This window comes from Chanodichthys erythropterus, chromosome 23 (assembly GCF_024489055.1).
Source record: "Chanodichthys erythropterus isolate Z2021 chromosome 23, ASM2448905v1, whole genome shotgun sequence".
Taxonomy (NCBI): Eukaryota; Metazoa; Chordata; class Actinopteri; order Cypriniformes; family Xenocyprididae; genus Chanodichthys; species Chanodichthys erythropterus.
In genome coordinates this window covers 9,163,373-9,187,644 of record NC_090243.1, presented here as the reverse complement: position 1 = coordinate 9,187,644, position 24,272 = coordinate 9,163,373, and the positions used below count along the sequence as shown (strand labels likewise).

The 24,272-nt window shown below is 36.0% G+C and overlaps 1 protein-coding gene across 1 annotated transcript; it reads right to left on the bottom strand.

Annotated features, from left to right (window-relative positions):
• Window positions 1–12,876: 12,876 nt before the first annotated feature.
• Window positions 12,877–21,439, bottom strand: pex2 (peroxisomal biogenesis factor 2). Its single transcript, XM_067378260.1, has 2 exons — window positions 21,376–21,439; window positions 12,877–14,821 (listed from the first exon to the last, which is right to left on the bottom strand). The coding sequence occupies exons 1-2, from the start codon at window positions 21,377–21,379 to the stop codon at window positions 13,887–13,889; spliced, it is 939 nt and encodes a 312-aa protein (XP_067234361.1). The 5' UTR covers window positions 21,380–21,439; the 3' UTR covers window positions 12,877–13,886.
• Window positions 21,440–24,272: the final 2,833 nt, after the last annotated feature.

The following is a 24,272-nucleotide window of genomic DNA, read 5'->3' as shown; positions in this document are numbered from 1 at the left end:
CCAAGTTTGGACATATTTGATCAGCCTCTAGAGTCCGAGTAGCTTTACTCGGCACATCCGAATCATTATCTGCATATTTTGTCATATATATATATCTTTTATTCTAACAGATGTTTCCCACAAATCTGTTTTGCAGCCCAGTGTTGAGGACACTTGGATGTCATTCCTTTTATTTTTCCAGTATCTTACTGCTGCATAGAGCCAGGGTCACACTATTTTGTGATTGGATAGGGTTTGACCTTTGGAAGAACAATAGCAGAAGGTATTTCAGTTCTGCCCTCTCCCCACACCTTCTCTCTATCTTTCCACAGTTGTTTGCTGACATTTAAAACTCAGGACCGATCCCAGTAGCTCTGTGCGTATCCTGTGCATTGTGATCTTTGTGAATTGTTCCATTGTTTTGCTCTTGAGAGAGAGGGACATCTGATGTTAATCCACAGATTTGCACTTAAAACTCCACCTGTCCTCGTAAAAGATTATTCAGAGCACATAATTGTCACTCAGAAGCTGGATTTTAAGATATCTGAAATTGTTTAAGATGACTATCGAATAGTCTTCATTCATAAGTTTATCTATCATTGATATTCCTTCAAATACTTGTCACAACAGCCAAACAGACAATTAAATCTGTCCATACGGGATACTTGGCATCTAATGGCATTGCTTATACAATCGAAGAGATGATATGCAGCTGATGTGTCGCATGCTAATGTTTATTGACACATTTATGGTTGATATTTTCTCAAGCCATTTGTTGGGTCTGGGGACAGTAAACTGAATAAAAAGTGATTGGATCTTTGTCTCTCTTGCCACTTGAAATCCCAAGTGTAGAATACTAATTTCAGTATTTAGTCCCTGAACTCAGGTCTTTCGTATTAAACTGATTCAATTATAATTAAATTCTGCACATGGGAATGTATCATTCCTGCACAATCCCTAATTTACTGGAGCAAATATTATATTATCCCAAGAAAATGCATCAACCCAAGATTTGTGATTTATTCACATTGAAATTAAGATTAGAAACCTAACATAAAATACACTTTGGTACCAAAACCATCCATCCATCCACCATTTTATCTATCCATTGATCCATCCATCCATCTACCTTTTTATCTATCCATCCATCCATCTACCATTTTATCTGTCTATTGAACTATCCATCATCTATCCATCCATCTACCATTTTATCTGTTTATTGATCCATCCATCCACCTATCCATCCATCTGCCATTTTATCTGTTTATCCATCCATCTATCCATCCATCTACCATTTTATCTATCTATTGATCCATCCATCCATCTACCATTTTATCTGTCTATTGATCCATCCATCTACCGTTTTATCTATCTATTGATCCATCCATCCATCTACCATTTTATCTGTCTATTGATCCATCCATCTACCGTTTTATCTATCTATTGATCCATCCATCCATCATCTATCCATCCATCTACCGTTTTATCTATCTATTGATCCATCCACCATTTTATCTATCGATCCATCCATCATCTATCCATCCATCTACCATTTTATCTGTTTATTGATCCATCCATCCACCTATCCATCCATCTGCCATTTTATCTGTTTATCCATCCATCTATCCATCCATCTACCATTTTATCTATCTATTGATCCATCCATCCATCTACTGTTTTGTCTATCTGTTGATTCATCCATCCATCCATCTACCATTTTATCTATCTATCTACCATTTTATCTATCTATCTATCTATCCTATTTGTTTTCTTGCATGCTTGTTTTTTCATAGAATTCTATGTTATGTCCTCCTTTAATCTTTCCTCTTTTTTTAATCTCCTACTCTCACCGGTGATCACAAGAGCTATTTTAGTTTGTTCTTTGATTCATAAACTAGCTCCGGTCCCCACACCTGTGCTTCATTTACCATGAGCACCTGAGCAGTCCCACCAGATGTGTATGTTCACATTCGAGACAAAATTGCTAATAATTTATGCTGGCCTGACTGTAGAGGCCTTGTATTAATAGAACATTTCTGCATTTGCGACACAGACATAGATCAGTTCTCTAATTCCAATTTGCATTAATCTGCATTTGTGTCATTAATAATGTCATTAATTACTGGCCCTCATGTCATTCTACACCTGTAAGACATTCGTTCATCTTCAGAACACAATTTAAGATATTTTTGATGAAATCCGATGGCTCTGTGAGGCCTGCATCGCCAGCAATGGCACATCCTCTCTCAAGATACATAAATGTACTAAAGGCATATTTAAATCATTTCATACAATCTTAATAGTATAAAGCGACAAGAATATTTTTTTGTGCGCCAAAAAAAACCCCAAAATAATGACTTTTTAACAATATTTCACAAGTTCACATATCCATATAATTAAATAGAGTAAAGTTATGCGTATTTGGTGTGCTGTCCGGGGAGAGGGCTCCGAGCTCGGAATTTTGGCCCGAACCCAGAGTACTCCCCCCGGTGTGGTAAAAGTAGATAGAACTATAAGTGAGTAGATGGAGTGGAGGAGAGATGCTGATAAACTCTCAGATGAACAGAAGTCAGTCTGCTGAATTAATACCTTTTGACATTGGTTGAGTTGATTAACTGATTGCTCTCCACCTGTGCTAATTAGGATAATTATCTGAACTTGCTCCTCCCGAATTTTCATCTAGTGAAGGCCGATTTCAAAACACTGCTTCATGAAGCTTCAGAGCTTTACAAATTGAATCAGTGGTTCAGAGCGCCAAAGTCATTTCAGCAGTTGGGTGATTTGACAAGTGATCCGAACAACTGATTTGACACAAAAGATTCGTAGATTCGTGTTTTGAAATCAGCCATCACTAGATATTGTTAAAAAGTTGTTTGTTTTTTTGGCACACAAAAAATATTCTCGTCGCTTTTCTAATATTAATATTGAATCACTGTACTCACATGAACTGATTTATATATGTTTTAGTACCTTTATGGATCTTGAGAGAGGAAGTACCATTGTTGGCAATGCAGGCCTCACTTAGCCATCGGATTTCATCAAAAATATCTTATTTGTGTTCTGAAGATTAACGAAGGTCTTACGGGTGTAGAACGACATGAGGCTAAGTAATTAATTACATTATTTTCATTTTTGGGTGAACTGACCCTTTAAGCAGCTTTAAGATGTGAAATTCTAAATATATATTTTCTAATAAATGTTTAGTTTTATTAAGTCACAAAGAAGCTAAAAGTATACTTTAGTAATTGTATTCTCGCAAGGTCGCAAGTTTGAGTCCGAATCCCATTTCGCTTTCTCTCTCAAAATTGTTGTTGTCGCTTCATACTGTCCTGTTGCATTAATGCAAAAAAGGCCAGAATAAAAACAGGATTACAGCTGATAAGAGAGACCTCAAACTTTGATAACACGATATATAATATTGCCCCCAACAGCACACAACAGACAAATATGGAGGAAAGCTGAAGAGATAAAAGAATTATTCCATTCTGAGAGTGAAATAAGCTCCTAACATTGCCAATATCCATGTAGGCGATGTGCTCAACAAACACAAGTATCTAAGGAATGGGAGAGTAAGGAGACCTGGGAGATGTCTAAATAAGCCAGAGAGCTACACCTCTGAAACAAATGCTCGCAAAAAAGATGCTGTTTCGAACCCGCTGGGACTTTCCAGGCAGATTGTTCTGTTATGTTTTCTGATATGCTCAGAAAACCACACCTCCCAGATGGCTTGAGATGAAGGTTGGGAGACACTATTGCTTAAGACAGATAAAACTAGTAGTATGATACCATCCCTCACAGAGAAATGTCTTATTTCCTTCTCACAAACAAAATAATACTTCTCTGCTGATGTTCAATGCATTTTAGTTGAGGCCATACATCTAAAGAAAACACCGTGAATCGTTGAACACCTGAGGCATTGACGACGTTTAAAGAACAGCGAGGCGTTTTGTAGATTTGATATTACAAAAGAAACCCATCTTTTTTGTTAGCTTTCTGAATTGTGCGTAAAGTTCCAGTTTTTTATTATATAAAATGCCTGTTATGCTTCAGACTGCATGTATTTTCTTCCTCAAAGTTCACTCTTCGGATTGCTGAATAGGGAAACGGCTTTTATAACTTCCAGCTTTAATGTTACTTAAATCAACAAACGGTCGGGATATTTCAGTAAGGGAGGGGAGGCTGAAATAGCAGATGCTTTGTCAAACTTGTCAAACCTAAAGTCTGTCTGAATTACGCAAAATCTGTTTGAGAAGCAGTGAAATGCAAAAACAAATGTCCGTTTTTATATACTCACAAAGACAGCAATGTAAACATCACTTGATGAATATTTGCTAATCTTATTTTGAGCATTTTGTGATGTAATAAAGGTCTGGATGGTAAATAGAGTGAAATATTACATGCACTTTGTCCTGTTCACCTTGATTTAGATGGACAGATCAAAGTTGAAATGCACCAAAAATACTGCAGTATAATTATGCATGCACATTTGTGCTTTAAGCAAATGCATAAACGTGAATTTTATTTGAAGGAAAAGCAAGCGTCAAGTACTAGTGAGCAGTTTTAATTCATTAAAATGTCACTTTTGTCACTGATTTATTGACTTTTGAAATCTGTCTTTACTCCTGTGGGATGGTAGAAACTTCTTGAAAGTCTCTTTTGGTCAGAGAGTGTCTGCTAAGAGCATTACTGTAAATATTAATGTAAAGCAGTTTGGATTTGCTTTTCTTCACAATGTCTGCTCGAGGGAAGCAAGGCCAAAACCTAAATCCTTCTCTTAATTTACTTCCAGCGCATGTTCCGCTGGGACCGCTATGAATTGAGGTTGAGACTCCGCATAATACAATATTCGTATTTAATTGTTTCTTACACTGGAAACAACACTATGGCAACCGCAGTAAACATGTCATGTTTCATAACTCGTTAAATACATTTTTAAAAGCATTTAAGCAGAGCCCTGAATTTTTATGAGCGCTTGGAAGCTTTCAGAAATAGAGCTGACATTATATGTGAATGATGTAAAGGTGATCGGGGTCCTGGTTTAACTGTAGCCAGTCTTTCTTTGTTCTGTTAAACAGAAACTCTCTCTCTCTCTCAAAAATTGGTCAAAATTATCGTTTTTTCTTTTATGCCAAAAATCACTAGGATATTAAATAAAGATCATGTTCCATGAAGTTTTGTTAATTTCATTCTGTAAATATATATAAAAATATTTTTTGTAAGTAATATGCATTGCTAGTGACATCATTTGGACAACTTTAAAGGTGATATATATATATATATATATATATATATATATATATATATATATATATATATATATATATATATATTTTTTTTTTTTATGACAGAATGATGTTAGTCTTTCAATGTTGCAGGGCAACAATAATTTTTAACTGATTTACTGAAAGATGTTTACAGTAGGTAGTCTGAAGCCAGCATACTATCTCCGGCACACAAAACATTTCCGTGTTATACATATTCAAACTCTGAATATCGAGTCCCGCACGCCTGTTACAGATTTCTTCTGGTGCAACATTATTCATTTATTCATTGCAAAGATGTTGAACAAGAGGCCAGCCATTGTATTCTCGGAGAGCGGTTGTGTGTTTTGGCAGTGCCTGTCTGAGTCCTCCCTGCATATTTACAAAGAGCACAGCCATATGTAAATTACAAAGCAGTGCATCACACGCCTGTGCTACACAAAAGACCCTCTCATTTCCAAACATGGGACTTGGATTACATGCATTTTCCCCTCTAACCTGTTTACCACTTGAAGGGTTTCTCAGATTTGAGAAGGGGAAATCACAGGTCAGAGCTCAAATGATGACATTAAGGGCCTTTATTTAAGCATAAATGCAGACAGTATTTGCATGTTTTTTGGTTATTGTCATAATCTTTGTCAAACATTAACAATTGAACGTTCATTAATTGGTGTTACTTTAATATAAAATTTATAAAAAGTCTTTTATAACCTGTTTTCAATCTGAATCTTAAGTTTGCTGTGAATTTCTTATTGATCTTGAATGTAAACCAATAGGATCTCATAAACACAAGGGTAACTCACAAGAGTTGATCTGTGTGTACATATATGAGTCATTATTTTGTCTGTAAAACATCAGAAATAAACTGGTTTCATGATCATTTGTTGACATTTTCCTCTGCATGTCCATGTGACAACTTTTTATTTCTTCTATTTTTAACCTTGAAACACATCCTTTGTCATTAAATTGATTCATGATAAAACAGACGCTTGTAACACCTTTGCTGGGCTTGCTGTGTTTAATCAAAGAATCATGGGTAATGCCATACACTCGTTAGTCTGTCTGTGGCCCAGCCTGATCATGTAGACATCAAGCCAGCACAATTGCCACTGATCGCAATAACAACCCTTCGCAAACCCTAAAGTCCTTTCCAGTTTTCATCATCTTCATTATTTTCCCGTGTGTGTGTGTGTGTGTGTCAGGGCTTCCATTACAGCTCCAGCACAATGTACACTTTGGATGACACAACTGCACATCTTACATAAGCAAAAAGCTTTTCTAATTTTAATCAAATGTCCCACATATATATATAAAATTCATATACAAATATGTAAAATTCAGCAAATATTTTTTATGTGTTTGAAAAAAAGTGTCTTATTCAATAAGGCTGCATTTATTTGGTATAAAAACTGGTGCCCTTTCAAATTAACTGGTTCCTATTGTTTTATATGAATTAATTACATATTTATTTTAAAACATAATTTATTCCTGCGATGGCAAAGATGAATTTTCAGCATCATTACTCCAGTCTTCAGAGTCACATGATCCTTCAAAAATCATTCTAATATGCTGATTTGCAGCTCAAGAAACATTTCTTATTATTATCAATGTTGAAAACAGTTGTGCTGCTTCATATTTTTGTGGAAACTTTGATTCTTTGATCAATAGAATGTTCAAAAGTAAAGCAATTATTTGAAACAGAAATGTTTTGTAACGTTATAAACGTACTTACTGTCACTATTTAATGCATCCTTGCTGGGTGTACACACACACACACACACACATAGATTTATAATGTTATCATGACAGCGACATATGACATTTAATGGCAGCCATTCTTCTGGTCACAAGCTCATGGATCATCAGCTGAGATCTGACTGAATATATGGAACTATATGGGAAAAAAGGCCTTCCACATCTGCTCTGACAAATTTGCTACTAGCCTTCACAAACAGGAAAGCAAAATATAAAAAAATGAAAACATTAAATCTATACTATGTGGTTTACTGCCTTTTGGGGCACATTAGTGTTGTTGCATTAAAGGCATAATTCATCCAAAAAAAAAATTCTGTCCAAAATTCATCCCAAAGTTCTGTCATTGTTTACTCACCCTCATTTCATTCCAAACTCATGAGACTTTCATTTATCTTCTAAACACAAATAAATATATTTTAATGAAGTCTGAGAGATTTCCTTTGCTCCATTGAGAGTCCACACAACTACTGACGCGTTTCCAAAAAGCAACAGTGTTCGCAAGTTGTTACCAACAGAACTTGCAACCATAGTTGGCTAACGATGCTTTTGGGAAACGCACCCCAGATTGATTCAGAATTAGTATGAATGAATTTTTCCTTTACATTTTGGCCCATCTCGAAGACACAGACCCCAGTCCATGTCTGGAGAGTTACTTTTTTATTATTTCTGGTGACCTGAGACTCTACAGCTGTTCAGTGAAAAACATGCCTGGTTCTTTCCTCATCTCTGCTATTGCCATATTCAAATATTCATTGTCAGGACTACCTGGTGTCAACGAGAAGATATCATATAATTGTAGTACTTCGTCTTGCTCAGCTACTTCACCAACACTGCATCACGATTGAATAGGCGAGAATAACTATTAAAATGCAAAATTGCTAGACGTGCAACCGTCTCATGGTGAAGTTGGGTCTTTGTGATGAAGCACCCGACCCCCCCCCAGAGCTGAAATTCACAAATGGCCTCATGCAGGAAAGATGGTGTGGCGTTGTGGGCTTGGCTGGGCGGACGCTTATAAATCACCAATGGGTAAAGGGTTTTTAATGCAGCACTCTGCGCTCGCTGCCTCCATTTTCTGTCACAGCACAGTAAAAGATGAGAGGCCCGGGGGGAATACCAGCCCCCAAGATGCTCTGAGCGGAGCTGTAGGTCATGCTGTGTGCCTTTCAATGGATAAATACATAAATACATGCAGCGATGCAACACTAGACATAAACACCGCTGTGAGATATAAATGCATGCTCAAAAATATGTTTCGGTTGGATTTTTGAGCAACTGTCAACTCTGTATAATATCAAGGAAATAATATTCAGACGCTTTGTGATGGAAGAAATAAAGCATTTTTATAAGTTCTTATCTTTATAACTTTATAAATTATAAAGCGCATATAGATAGATAGATAGATAGATAGATAGATAGATAGATAGATAGATAGATAGATAGATAGATAGATAGATGATAGATAGATAGATAGATAGATAGATAGATAGATAGATAGATAGATAGATAGATAGATAGATAGATAGATAGATCATTTAAAATCGACATATTTATAATTTGTTCATGATGACGCAGCTCACAGATGGTTCTGTTGTAAATTATGATTTATTCAAACTGAATAAATATCACACAGATGCCTTAAAGTCCAGCATCTGTTTTTAACAAAACAGAATGTGTTTCAGAAGGAATAATTTTGCCTTTTCAAATGTTTGAGCAGAAAAGATAATGCACGATTTGAAATTGCTGCGGAGCCACAGCTGTTGTGAATGCAAAGCAATCAGCAGGGGCATATAGAGGGCAGCCCGTCCTCATACAAGTGCAGTGTCACCAGTCTTTTAAGAACAAGTCCCTGCTTTCAGATTGAAAGATATCTTAGAGTTGATTTTCATTTGGGTGCATTGACAATGACCTCTTTGGTAGAGGGAAAAAGCACGGAAAGGTATGTCTTTCATTGGTGAACAGAAGTGCCCTGGTCTCTAACACGAAAATGTGTGGAATTTTCTAATATCAGATCATGCATACAGGCTTTGTTTCATACTTTTTTTCCTTGTGCCACTTTCAAAATAAATAAAAAAAAAAGTTCAGTAAATAAAAGAGGCAAATGGCAGACAGCAGATGAGCAGGAGAAAGTTCACCGTCTATGCTGTAAAAAGAAATGATAACGCATGAAAATCAATTTCCCTTCTCCTGCTGATCAGTATTTCCATGTTTGGTGGGGAATTTGCAAACAGAACAAATTCTGTTGCTGAGGTTAATCTTCGCAGATACGTCTAGTTCTGTGATTTCCAGCTGAAGTTCACAGACAGACACCTTTTGCCGTATGGTTTCCATGGGAACGGGGGGAAATGATTTTCTTAGCCAGCTGCATTGAAATGAACATCTGTATGCTGTATGTTGTCATCACCTTTGATTTGCACATTAGAGGTTTCAGCCTATTTTCATATTTTCAGCAAGCATATAAACTATAATTTGCCCTTCTTTTCACTGCCACTGTCATGTTGCATTTGAATATGCTTTCTCTCTCTCTCTCTCTCAATATATATATACATATATGTATGTATGTATATATATATATATATATATATATATATATATATATATATATATGTGTATATATATATATATATATGTGTATATATATAATAAAGCATATTCAAATGCAAATATTTAGATTTTAAATTATTTAAATATGTATGTATGTGTGTGTATATATACACATACATATACATGTAAAAATAATGCTCCTATTTTAAAGCTGCAGTCCGCAACTTTTTTTGTGTTCAAAATGTATAAAAAATATATAATGAGAATGAGTCCATTTTCCAAACCGTGTTTTTGTCTTATCCTGAATCATTATGGTACACTTATAATAAGTGTTTATATTCGGACTATTTCAGATCGGACTGGTAGGAAAAGTAGCTCCGGCTAGAATGTTCCTCCAAAAGATGCATGCAGTTCTGTTTATTAACCACTAGAGGGCCAAAAATCGCGGACAGCAGTTTTAAACTTTCTATTCACAAAGATTCCTGAAAAATAATAATAATGTTTTCCACTCATTTCAAAACGCTGCTTCATGACGCTTTGCGAATCTTTTGTTTCGAATTAGTGGTTCGGAGTATCAAACTGCCAAAGTCACGCCCCCCAGTGGTGAACCATTGAAATTTCGAAACACTTATGATGTAACAAAGCCTTGTTTACTGAAATCACGTGACTTTGGCAGTTTGATACGCGCTCCGAACCACTGATTCGAAACAAAAAAATTCGTAAAGCTTCGAAGCTTCATGAGCCATGGGATTTTATCAAAATGATCTTAATTTGTGTTCTGAAGATGAACGAAGGTCTTACGGGTGTGGAACGACATGAAGGTGAGTAATTAATAACAGAATTTTCATTTTTGGGTGAACTTACCCTTGAAGACTGGAGTAATGATGCTGAAAATTCAGCTTTGCCATCAAAGGAATAAATATAAAATATATTGAAATAGAAAAGTTCATTTAAATTGTAATAATATTTCAGAATTTTAGAGTTTTACATGTATTGAAAAGATAAAAATATTTGTACATTCCATATCTAATATGCTGAAATTCAGTCTCTTATATTACCAGATAACACTGTCTGGAAAGAGAAGGTATCATTCTGCCTTGATTCCCTGTAAAATTCCCTTGAGATGGGATGACTGTCATTAGGACACAAGTTAAACATCTTTAGATGGCTGCACGCTACATTCTTCCATGTGCAAGGTTTCAATCAAACTTGCTATTTGATTATCAAAACTTTCAAAGCACTTTCGATTTGTCTTAAGCCGCAGGAAATTCAAGGGGACATCTGGAAGGATGTCTGCAGATTATTTGCAATTTTGTGTGTAGTAGACATCAATGAGAGCCCTGCTCAGACTTTGGCTGGAACCCACCTCACCTCGGGCTCATTACAGCGCAGACTGGCCCATAATCCCCCTTAATTCCTCGTTGTCGTTCATTCTCTCTTTAAGCCACTCTAGTCCGGCACAGCCAATGAACGGAGGGCCTGTGGAGGCACACAGGTATTGGCTTTTCCTTCCAGGCATGCAGTCTGTCTTTGTAGTTCTCCACAGGAGTCAGCGAGGCTATCACTTACCGTGCCAAACTCATTCCCTCCACCTCAGACGTTACCAGCAGATAATGTCAGTGGCAGACTTGCATTCATTAGCATCAACCTGGAATTGAGAGACCCTGTGAGAAAAAGCGGGAAGACATGCCGTTGAACTTTTCTGTTAAAAGGGCTTTCTTCAACTATAGGCACTTTCATGATTTATGAAAAGTCAGAAGTTTTTCTTTTTGTTTTATCTTGGAAACCATGCCTTCATTTCATTGCATTTTTAATTTAATTTAATTCATTTTTTAATTTTATTTTTTTAATTTTATTATTTTTTAGTTTGTTTTATTTTAATTATTTTTGTTATTTTTTATATTTACTTTATATTTATATATATATATATAGGCCAAAAGTGCCTAAGTTGGAGAAAACAACAACAAAAAAACACTGTCAGCATGTGCAGGCTTTATGGTAATAAATCAATGCAATTAAAGCAATGATATATTTTAAATGTATCCTTGCAGTGTGTTTGGAAGTTTGACTGTAGTGAGAAACTGGGTCAATTATAGCAAGAGGTACCGATCGCTGTTTGTTCCGCTGGTCCGAAGTGAACCATTTATGTTGAGAAATCAGTGGGTGTCAAGAAATGTATCTTTTTTTGTCTCATTGATTCCCCATATTCCTGGTTTAGAGTGCAAATGCCCTTCCAACAGTGAGGAAACACAGATAATTGGCCACCGTTGACAAGTTTTGTCTGGTAGCTGTGTTAAGTTTGCTTTTTAACTATGAACTTTAGGTGATAACATTTAGTTAGGAGTCTAGAGCAGATAGCAACACATGGCAATGAACTGCTTGAAGTATTTTATCTCAGATGTTTTATTTGTTTTTAATGACTTTTGCCTTTCACAGAAAAGCACACACAAAAAGAAACTCTCAGTCACAGAATTTAAACCTAGATAACAAATATGCCTTTTGGTACGCTATAAACTACTATTTAAGCAAAGAATAGCAGCAAAGGGTAAGTACTAGCATTACACAGTCTAAAATAGAGCTCTTTAAATTCACACCTGTTAATCAGAGAACTCAATGTCCGACATCAAAGGATCAAGAATGTGTCGATTGTAATGAGCAGGATCACTCTTCAAAGTGTGAATCTGGCCTTGTCTGCTGTAACACCCAGCGTGTATGTAAAAAAAAAAAAAAAAAAAAACGTGGGCAATTGGCAAAAGTAAATGGTGTCAAAGCTTGAAGATTTTAATGCTGATTGGAGACAGTGCAACCCTGAGTGTAAATGAGCTTTGGAGAAGATAAAGTGCAAAATGAGGGCCGACTTCTTAGATGATGTGTTACACAGAATAATTGTACAAATTATTTGCATTTAAATCATTGTGATGTCAAGTGTTTGAAAATATTTGTAAAATACACATTATATACAAAAAATATATGATATTGCTTAGAAAATCCATCCTTCCATCCAAATTCTAAACTAATTATTTAAAACTTTAAACAATTAAACCTAGTTTTTGAACATTATGTCATCATGCCTATAATAAACTGATACAGTTTAACAAAATGCAAATGTAAAAATTTAATCTCATTTGTTGCAACTACATAAATATACAATAGTCTATTGTGCCTGGTATAATGTGTTTTACAAGATTATATCTGGATGCTTTTGAAGTCTTTAAACAAATGTATTTTGAGGACAGATGTTCCCTGGACCCGATCTATATGAAAAACACCAGAACCATGTGTTGTGTATATTATAAATTGTCAACCATTACTGAACATTTCCAGAACAGTGGCGGCAAATTCCTTTAATCCTCTGAAACAAAACAAAGGGTATAAACATTCGCTGTTGCACATTAAAAATCTTTTGTAACATTACTAACCTAGAGCACAAGTAAACTTTGATAGTTCTGCTTATAGTGAGAACTACACTTCTTGGTGGTCCTGGGTATTCAACAATACGCAAAATAATGTCAATGAGCCCACATGAGGGCAGACCGGTGTGCCATGTCCCAATTTTCAATTCTTTGTCATGGTGAACTTGAGAGCAGCGCTTACAAAAAAAATTACAAAATCTTGCAAACCACTGGTCCCCTTGTGCCCAGAGAAGTGATTGATTGCCTTCACAATGGGCAATTAAGGCAATGTGGTCTAGGGGAAAAACCCTGAAGTGCGAGTTTCCAGCAGGACTGAGACCATTTGGATGTGTTTGGCCTGAGGCATGGCTCACTGGAGAAAGTTAACAGCAGAATAAATACCCATCTTTGCAGTCATTATTAGGCTTAAAGCATAATATGCCCCGAAACTTGCATCGGTCCTACTCTGGTTTGTTACAGTTTACTGGCGTATTAAGAAGGGCCATGGAGATTATGATGGGATGTCTGTCAATCTGCATCCAAGTCAACTACCCCCTGGTGCTATCATGGCCTCTCCTTGATCTTGTGCAAATTTCTCTCTTCATAGGGGATGAGGGGAATTGGATCGTGCAGGCAGTTGAGCAAAGGCTTGTTTTGATGTTTATTCATTTGCTCGGCGCTCAATCCAAGAATGCAGAAAAGTGGACCTCTGATACACAGTTTCTATCAAACTTTAATGAGGCTGAATAAATTAGTGACACAAATGATGTTGTTTTAGAATTTTACATCATTAAGTTTGTCTCTTTGTACAAAATTCTGCATATTTCATGGCAACAAATACGCTCGTTTCAGAAAAAGGCACAAGTCATACACTTTCATCAACCAATCTCTGTGATAGACTCAAACTGCAGTATGTGTCTCTCAAGTCAATCAGCAGGCTGTTTGAAGAACAGTCTCAACTCTGATGCAACTCTGTTCCTACGTGAATGGTGACTGGCTCTATCATTCCCGCCTTGGCAGCACATTTGGGGCAGGTAAAGCTGACATCAGCGATTGCGTGGCTCTTGAGGCAGTAGTAGCAGAACACGTGGTTGCAGCCGATGGAATGGGGCATTGTGGGCCACTCCCCGCAGATGGCGCACTCGGTGCAGTAAGTCTCCTCCGAACCGTCCGTTCCCCTCAGGTCATTCAGAGGGGACAACAGAGCGGTGACACTAGCCTTCAGCTTCCACACGTTTACGAGAGGCAGCAGGAAGATGAGGAACTCTGCAAAGCCGTGCCACAACAGCTCCCGGTTCAAGAACTGGAAGTTGATGTCTCGTGGGCCCTGGGGTCGACTGAAGACGGGCTGTACTCCCAGCAACCTTTCGGTAAGGGTCGGAAAGGTTCCTCTTTGGAGGAATAGTAGGAAGTTGACCAGGCTAGCCACTTTGGTGAGGCCCGTCAAGATAGCGAGTACCTTGCGGGCCTTGCGTGCATTGGACTCTGCAGGGTGGTTGAGGAACAAGCTATTGGAGCGATCCCTCAACCACTTTTCACCGACTGTCAGCAGAGCGAACCAGAACTTCTGTGGCCGGCTCATGGGCCGGTACTTCTCACCCGGTATCAGAGTGTTCTTGTACCGGATGTTGAGCAGTGACTGGCCCACGGTGGCGCTGTTGGAATAGACAGTGAACCTCCAGAGGAGGAGCTGGAGAAGGGCCTTGAGTTCTGGTTCCACAGGGGTTAAAAGCCCAGGCTTGAAATGCTGGAAACATTGGGTAAACTGTGACCAAACAAGCTGTTCCAGTGCACCATCCAGTTCAAAAGCATCCAGCTGACTGATTCTCAAAACCCGAGATAAAGGGCTTGGGCTGGCCTTGGCGAAAGGCTCGTCACCTCCAGCTCCAGCTACAAGCAGAAGAAGCAAATGGTTATGCATTTTTGCATTTGAGTTGAAATCACTTTTCACATGTAAAACCCATCCTAAATTCCCTTTCAGCTGTGCAGGGCAGAAGCACAGGAGGTCTTACGCTGTTCCCTCTCAAGATTCAGTCTGAGGACAAATCACATCACAGGAGATTATCCCAACAGCACAGGCTTGGAAAGGCAGTAAACATCCGCTATGTGGAACTACTTTACTTTGACGGCTTTTTATAAGGGATCTAAGAACTGTGACGTTTGGCAATTTTTCATGGAATGCGTTTGTATCGGGCTGAGTTTATCTCTTTAAACGCAATGGTTAAAAAATGAGAGCCAGGGGCTGTGGTGACCACCTCTTAGCTTAGGACTGGATTTGGACAATATCTGCAATAAATTGGCTTATAAAAATTGTTGAAAACATGTCCAAATCTTAAGTAAAGTCTTTTTTCTAATACTTTAGGTTCATCTGTGCCCAAAACCTTCACCCATTTAAGAATGAAACTGAAATGGACATTAAAAAAAGAAGCAAGATGTTCATGAATCAGTTGAAAAATTATCTGCTTTAAACAGATGTTGGAAACTAGTTAAGTTTATTGTATAATCAGTCAAAACCCTTTTGGGCCACTGATTATGTTTTAAATGTGTCTAGGATTACAAACCATCTCAATAGTTTCTCAGCTAAGCAAAAAAACCTTCGCCGCACGGCGTCACTCGCCCAGGTGAGGCAAATCATTGCGGCAGGCCACTAGGGATACTGCTTTTCCATGTTCTCGTCATAGGCATTTATTGAGCAGTTTACAAGTTATGAATGAATATGTTTTATTTGAGAACATAATATTGACAGCAACCTATCAATAGTAATGTGACTATTGTCAAGGGCCTGTCAATAGTAATGTAATTATGATTTAGAGGATCACATAGATGTTAGCTCGGGCAAGTAACATCTCTTATAGGACTGCTATCAATATCAGGATTACTATTGACATGTTCTCTCAGACTCAAAGTACTTGCCAAATATATAACAACTAGACACTTTTGTCAATGTGCACTGCCTATAAAAATTAAGCATTTGAATGTACAGGGCTTTAACCGGAGAGCTGAAAATCTATGCTTCTTATGTAATCGGCCAAATTCATAATCAATGGCTGTGTTTACCTCTATTGTAATCAGAAGACCTGGCCTACATGGAGTGCAGTGATTCATACACGTTTACAGTGCACTAGAAAAAAACATCTGTGACAAATGGCCAATGAGAACGTGGCCTAGCTAAAACAAAATTAGTCTGAATAAACAATAGGACACAATAAGTAAACTGATTTTCTCATTAGCTCTATTTTTCAACAATATGCCCACTTTGTTATTTAAGATCTGGAATCAATCTTACTCCAACAAATAAGTTGAATTTTCTAGGAAATGGAGCCTATCTTCGGGCTGCAAAATGGATGGGGAACACGCATATAAGGTTATATCAGCCAAGTCAAGGTCCTGACAAGCATCCTTAAATGACAAATGCCTGACACCGGCACGGGCTATAAAACATGTTCTCCTGAGGCAGCCCACTGGAGGCTCAGGCCTGCAGTTCTGCAACTGATAAGCTGGGTCACAGAGTCACCTTGGGCTTAGCATTACAAGGCGGCAGGCCATGAGATTCCTGCAGCGACTGGACAATTTGGAATCTGGAGATTTTTAGGAAGCCTGTGGTTACGTGACCTTGCTTTTGGCATTCTGTCTGCCTTTGCATCTTTGCGGCAAGTCAGAGAATCTAGGCCTTATATTTCTTTATACATAAAAAACAACAGACTTTTACTTTACGTATTATATTATATTATATTATATTACATTATATGTAATATTTTTTAAATGTTTTTGCTCACCAAAGCTGCATCAAAATACAATAAAAACAGTAATATTGTGAAATGTTATTACAATTCAAAATAACTGTTTTCTATTTTAAATATTACATTTTAATAATAAAATGTAATATTTTATTGCTGTGATTGCAAAGCTGAATTTCTGCAGACATACTCCAGTTTTCAGTGTCACATTCAGAAATCATTTTATTATGCTGAATTAGTGCTCAAGAAACATTTCTTATTATCATTGTTGAAAAAAGTGGTGCTGCTTATTATTTTTTTGGAAACCATGATTTTTTTCTTTCATTCTTTGATGAATAGAAAGTTCAGACAAACAACATTTATTTGAAATAGAAGTTTTTTGTAGCATTATAAATGTCTTTACTTTCACTTTTATGTTTAACAATTTTTATTGGGTTTTTTCTTAAAACAAGTAGGATTTCAACAGCACTTTACTTTCACTTTTGATCAATTTAATGCATCATAATAAAATTATTTTCTTCACAAAAATCTTACTGACCCCAAACTTTTGTTTGTCACACACACACACACATACATACATATACATTATATACACATACATATACATATATTAGTCAAACCAGAATTTATTCAGACACCTTGAAAATTTCATTAATTAATACAGTTTATTCACTATAGTTTAAAAAATGGTAATAAAATATGACTAGTTAAACTGTGTCAGAAAAAAATAATCTTATGTCAGATAACACTTAAGCAAAACATGTTCAGGTCAAAGTGTCTGAATAATTTTTGGTTCCAAATTTTTATAAATTTTACTGGTAGTCCACTGTATGAAGAATTTTTGGGTATAATATGTCAGAGTTTACTTTATTTTGCTATCCTCAATTACATAAATGAACTATAGTGTCCTGCACACACTAGTAAAAATATATCAAAAATATAAAAAAATGTCTGAATAATTTTCGGTTTGACTGATATATATATATATATATATACACATACACATACAATACTATTGACATATATATTAATATATATATACACACACACTATGTATTTGCCAAAGATTTCAGTGCCTTTTATAAAAATGAAATCACATGTCAGAGGGGTTTTATTATCCTTCGCTTAACATTTTAAACTTACAAAAAGCTAGTTGTCACTTTGTATTTCCAGTGGCAGATGAGTGTCACGCAGTAAAAAAAAAAAAAAAAACCCTGTCTTAAACCTTCGACTCCTTTGTACAATCATTTGCGCGATTAACGTTACAGAGCTCTGGCGCCTTTTTTAGCTGGCAGAAGAATTAGCCAGTCTCCTTGTTTAGCATTCAACTTTTAACTCTGTCCCAGAAGTATCTGTTTTATTATGAACACTGATGGGTATGTCAGTTTCAGAATTTTAAAGGTGATGTCATCCTGAAATGGGATTACAGGACTGCTAAAATACCCGTCCTGCGACTGTTCTAATTGTTCTACGTCTGTATCATAAAATATGTATGTCTGCAAAAGCACTTGGGGTTCAAGGTCTGGTCCTAATGTCTCATCAGACTGACCCATTTCTCTAATTACCAATGAATCGCAAGAGCCCCAATCTAACACAAACTTAATGTCTAAGAAATATCTTTTAATGCAGCTATAGGTCTGACATAAAGATATGCTTTGCTAAATCTTGTTTGCACAAAATGTAAATTATTTAAAAGAATTAATTGATTATGTGAGCATGAAGGTGGAAGATTTAAAGCCTTAAGTATAGAGTTAGGCAGAAAAAACAGCTTAAAAACTCATGAAACATTTAAAGGCTGATGCAGCAGGAACGACTGAAGAGAACAGTTAATAAATGAGAAAATTGTGAAGATGCATATTACGGTGTACAGAGGGCAGTCAGGCTTTGCTGTGTCCACATAAAGGATCTGCGCTTCAATACATTTGACTTGCAATTTTTCATCACCTTTATGAGATGATGTATTTGCATGAAAAAAACTTTTTACAATAACCATGTTCTTGTATTTAAAAAAAAAAAAAAACAGAAAACAGAAAACACACCATCCTTATTCCATGACAGCACATCATAAAACCCTGTCATATGAGAAATGTTTTTCTTCTCACCCTCATCCAGATTTGGCTTAGCATGGTCATGTAACGTAATATTAAAAAGCTCCCTGTTTACATGGAATCAGCACCATGGTAAACATTTTACCCACAAATGGAAGAAAGACTCAAGCTCATTTGCAAACACATCTGCAAAACAACCCAACAATATAGTCTGCATTTGAAATCTTAATCCATTTAAATGCAACACTGGCACAAATCTATAGGCAACCCTTTGACCTGGGCTGAGATCATACAGCAGTCTGACTTTAACTCCATTCATTATGTTAAGTGTGCAACGGGCCACTTACAGCTCAATCAAATCCACAGCAATCAGCTGTCCTAATTCTGTACGATGACGCCATTTCAGATCACACTAAAACGTCATACAAAAATTGTATGAGGACTATAAATTCATTTTATACACTCTAGTTAAAGGGTAAGTTCACCCAATTTACCTTCGACCGTTACGATTACCTTCATTCATCTTCAAAACACAAATTAAGGTATTTTTGATAAATTCGGATGGCTCAGTGAGGCCTCCATTGCCAGTAGGTTAATTTCATTTTTCCTTTCTCAATGCCCAGAAAGGTACTAAAAACATATTTAAAACGGTTCATGTGACTACAGTGGTTCAACCTTGATATTATACAGCGACGAGAATATGTTTTGTGCGCCAAAAAATAAATAAAATAACTTTATTCAATAATATCTAGTGATGGGTGATTTCAAAACACTGCTTCATGAAACTTCAAAGCTTTACGAATCTTTTGTTTCGAATCAGTTGTTCGCATGGCATATCAAACTGCCAAAGTCACATGAACCATTGAAATTTTGAAACACTTATGACGTAACGAAGCCTCATTTACTGAAATCATGTGATTTTGGCACTCTGAACCACAGATTCGAAACAAAAAATGCGTAAAGCTTCAAAGCTTCGTGAAGCAGTGTTTTGAAATCTGCCATCACTAGATATTGTTGAATAAAGTCTAAAAATTTGTTTTCTGGTGCGCAAAAAGTATTCTCGTTGCTTTATAATATTAAGGTTCAACCACTGTAGTCACATTAACTATTTTAAATGTCTTTAGTACCTTTCTGGGGATTGAAAAAGGAAATTAACTTGCTGGCAATGGAGGCCTCACCGTCGGATTTCATCAAAAATATCTTAATTTGTGTTCTGAAGATGAATGAAGGTCTTATGGGTGTAGAATGACATGAGGGCGAGTAATTAACTTTTGGGTGAACTAACCCTTTAAAGTTATTGTTACAACTAAAATTCCAAATTATTATTATAATTATAATTATTATCTATGACAGTGGTATCAAGTAGGGCCAAGTAACCAGTCTGGGTTACACTTTATTTTAAGGTGTCTTTGTTACACTTTTAATTATACATTTAAGTATTAAGTAATATTAAGTAACTACATGTACTTACTATAGGGTTAGGATAGGGTACTTGGGTAAAGTTGGTTTTATATTCACACATTCGGACATCCGTATTCAATAGCCTTGTTAATCACACTACATTGGACATTCAGTGGACATTCACAAGTAAATATGCCATTAAAACAATACTTGCCTATTTTGATCGACTGTGAAAAATGTTATGTTACGTAAGTTGACAATCGTTGGTTGTCAATATCATGTCGCTGCTTAAAATTCGCAAACATTCATTTATTGCACATTTATTGGAAAGTCTGAATTTATCAGAAGTCCAAATGTGCGAATATAAAAACAACTTTACCCAAGTGGATAGGGTTTGGTTTGGTTTAGTTGCATGTAATTATGCATAATTTATAGTTATTACTATAGTAACTACATGTAACATATGTAACAATGACACTGTAAAAAAAAGTGTTTCCCCAGTTTGTTCAGTTACCTTGATAACTGAAAAAGGAAACCTTGATTTTTGAAAAGAAAAAAAAGTAATGAAAACTACAATTGAAAAACAATGTTAGAGGATGCAATGCATACATGTTGTGATCATGCTGTCAACAAGATCATGCTTGCCTAACAGGTGATTAAATAGACCTGAATGGGTCAAATTGGTGAAAATGCACAAACTAATTACAAAGTAAACAACTCCCAACTCTGACATCACCACATCTGGTCAAGACTCAATATACATGAACTGGAAATGACTAAAAACATGAAATTATCTGTGAGGTTGTGGTGTCTGAGGATTTAATAAATAATGATCTAAAAAGGTAACTATTAATTATAATATCAGAATCAGTTTGTGATAATAAATAGATACTGTTGTTACTGTATTATTATTATTATTATTATGGTAGTGATAGTAGTAGTTGCTGTTTTTATGATGCCATTTAAAAATGCTTAAAACAAAAAACGTGATGAGATTTGATGCAACTTGGTTTTAAGTTCGTTAACATAAACAATAAAAAAAAAACCTAAAATATTATAGTATTGTTTTTTGTCGACCGTGTACATTGAATGCACATATTATGCAGTGATAACACGCACGAATCTAATATTAGACTGACAGGAGAGGAAACAATGCCCTGTTCTGCGCAAAACTAAAAGCAGCTCGAATATAGAATGTGTTGTCACAATGTCTGGTTAAGTGAGATTTGACTAGAGCAAATAAATTTAGTATAATTACCCATGATAAGACTGACAGTCTACGGTCGGTCTCGGTACTGAGGCGCTGTTCTTCCTTCTTTTCCGGGTTATCTCGATTAACCCCTCCTTGAAGCACATGAGCCAATTGCAAATTGCATTTTCTCTGCACCCTTGATCACATGCATCCAATCGCAATATCTGATTGAGCGAGGCAAACATGAATCGCATCGCGCCATGCGCGTGAGAGAGGCGTAGCTTCACGCAAGTCTTCAAGCGTTTGCGTCTGACAGTAACTAGTCCAATCAAAATCGACAGTGTTGTTCTACAGGATGTTTTAACCAATCGCTATCAAGCAGGGGCGGGCTCTGTTGAGCAGCACGCGTTCAGGCACGGAGACTGTTTACAACTGAACAAAGGGATAAGGGGGGTGGGAAAGAAGGGAAATGCTCATATGAACATTCATACGACATAATAACAAGGGTTTACATAAATGTAAAGCATTTGCTTTTCTTGATTTTTATATTGTTTTGCTTGGGAAAACAGCGAATTGCAACTGTTTTGTTAAATGCTCCCCGCATGTGCTTAGTTTTCGTAATGCAATGAAAAATCAGCTAAGAGGGGACGTCTGTTTTTTTATTTACTGAATTGCCTTTTTTTGTAACCTGGAGTGTGTATGTGTATACATACATATATATGATATTAGATAATTATTAATATTTAATACGTATTATAATAAACAAGAATTTCTGCTGCATGTCACTAAAAGAACATACACAGTTGATGACATGCGGCAGAAATTCTTGTTTATTATAAAAATTAAATAAAGAATTTTTTATATTTTCAGGCAGATTAGAACCCCAAACCCCCGTGCTTACAATTCAGAAAGTTAATGGCCAATTTTTTTTTTTAAATTTTTTTTTTACTTTTTTTCATTTACTCCCCCTCATGTTGTTCCTTAATTTGTATTACTTTTGTGGAATGCAGATGTTAGGCAGAATGTTGCTGACAGCCTCAGTCACCATTCACTTATTGTCTTTTTGAGTGTTTCTTCTGAACAACTCCTTTTGTGTTTTACAGAAGAAAATATGTCAAACAGGTTTGGAACATGATGACTGAACTATCCCTCAAATGTCCTTGTTAAAACCAGGGATACAAAGAGGAACTTGAACTACAACAGTCTGGCACACTTAGAGGCCAGAAGTTCAAGAGATGTATAGAGTCTGTTTATCTGTAAGTGTACACACTATTGTATGTAGCTGTACAAGCTATTTCTTAAAAATGTTTTTACACAAACACTGTTGACTATTGTGTACAAGTATTCACACTTTCATATGTCTTTTCTATGTCCTCAAGGTTTAGTTTTTCATGAAGATAATCATTTGAAACCTCTTGTGGATTCTTCAACCTTTATGGATTCACATATTGCGTTTATTGTTAAAGGAATGTTAACTGTTAAAAGTTCAGATCGAACAATTCATAGCTCCACACATTTTATACTTGTATATGTAGCAATTAGTCACAGCTACACATTTGCCAGAAGAGACACATCAAGTTCACATTAAGATTACTAATCATTTCTGCTATAGCAGGGACAACATGATCTGTAACTCTAGGAGAACATTCGCATTACCTTCCTCAATATGCACTAACTGCTATTTAGTATGTGCGCCGTTAATAGAGATTTTAATAATTCATCAGTATGTATTGTAAATTATTCACCTCCCTGTATGGTCATTGATGCCACCGAACCTAACCTAGTTTAAAACCATTATCCCTGACAGAGGTGAGATTGATAATTTAGGTTAAATGTAGGTGGGTTATAAGTTAGCCTACGTCTCATACAACAAATAACATGCATTTGGCAATCACTGCAAATGACCTCTAAAATGCAGAGAACAGTACACACTTCTCAGTTTACCGAGTAGTTCATTAGCTAGACCACACAATATTGATGCTGGGATAGCATATGAACTCCATTTCTATTTGTCTATGTTTTCAAGAATCAGCAGAATTAGATTGAAGACTGCATCTCTACTGTCCCAGAGGCATATTATGCTGTTGTCCCTTGGCTGCAGTAACCATTGTTCTAATGTACATAATTGGCAATTGAATAGATTCAGAGCATTAAAAGCTGCTTATTTGCCTCATGCAATGTAAAGAATGCTTCAAACCTGGTAATATAAGCTCCAAATGCACTGATTGAATGGTTGCAATATATAACCAGATTTATTAACCCATTTCATAGGTTTGTAATTGTTTTAAAGTAATGGGCTTTTCAAAGTACAGCTGCTTATTGCCATCAGTTTATGCGTAGACATGATTAAAAGGAATATTACAAATCCAAATATAGTGCGTTTCAAATTTAGCCATATGAGCTCTTTTACAAGAGCTCATATGGATAAATCTGAAGTGCACTATGGGTCAATGACGTGATGGGTCATTTTTTTGTCCAAAGGCCTTAATAATAATAATAAAAAAAACAAAACAAGGATATGACATCCAAAGTATGTAAGGTAGTACAAATAGATCTCTTTTATTGAATCCAAAAGATTTTAATTATATTTTTCTACATATAAAGGTATTTTGAAGTGTCAAAAGTCATTCGGTTTAACCATTCAAAGGCCAAAACAGCCATTTAATTTGTGATTAAAATATCTTAAAATTTAATAAATTAATTTATCTTTTATTCTGGCATGATTTTATAACATCATATATCAAACATAGTGCAAAATGGTATTAAAATTATGTGTAGAAGTCATTGCTTTGTTATGAGAAATAATTAATTTCATTGAGGTCATTTGGAGTAACCAATATAAAAGGACCATTTTGGATCAAGTCATGTGGTCAATATCATGTGACAGGATGTGACATCATTCAGACACCTTCAAAGGACCACGTGGTCATAAAGCAAAGTAACTAACTCTCTTGACTATTTGA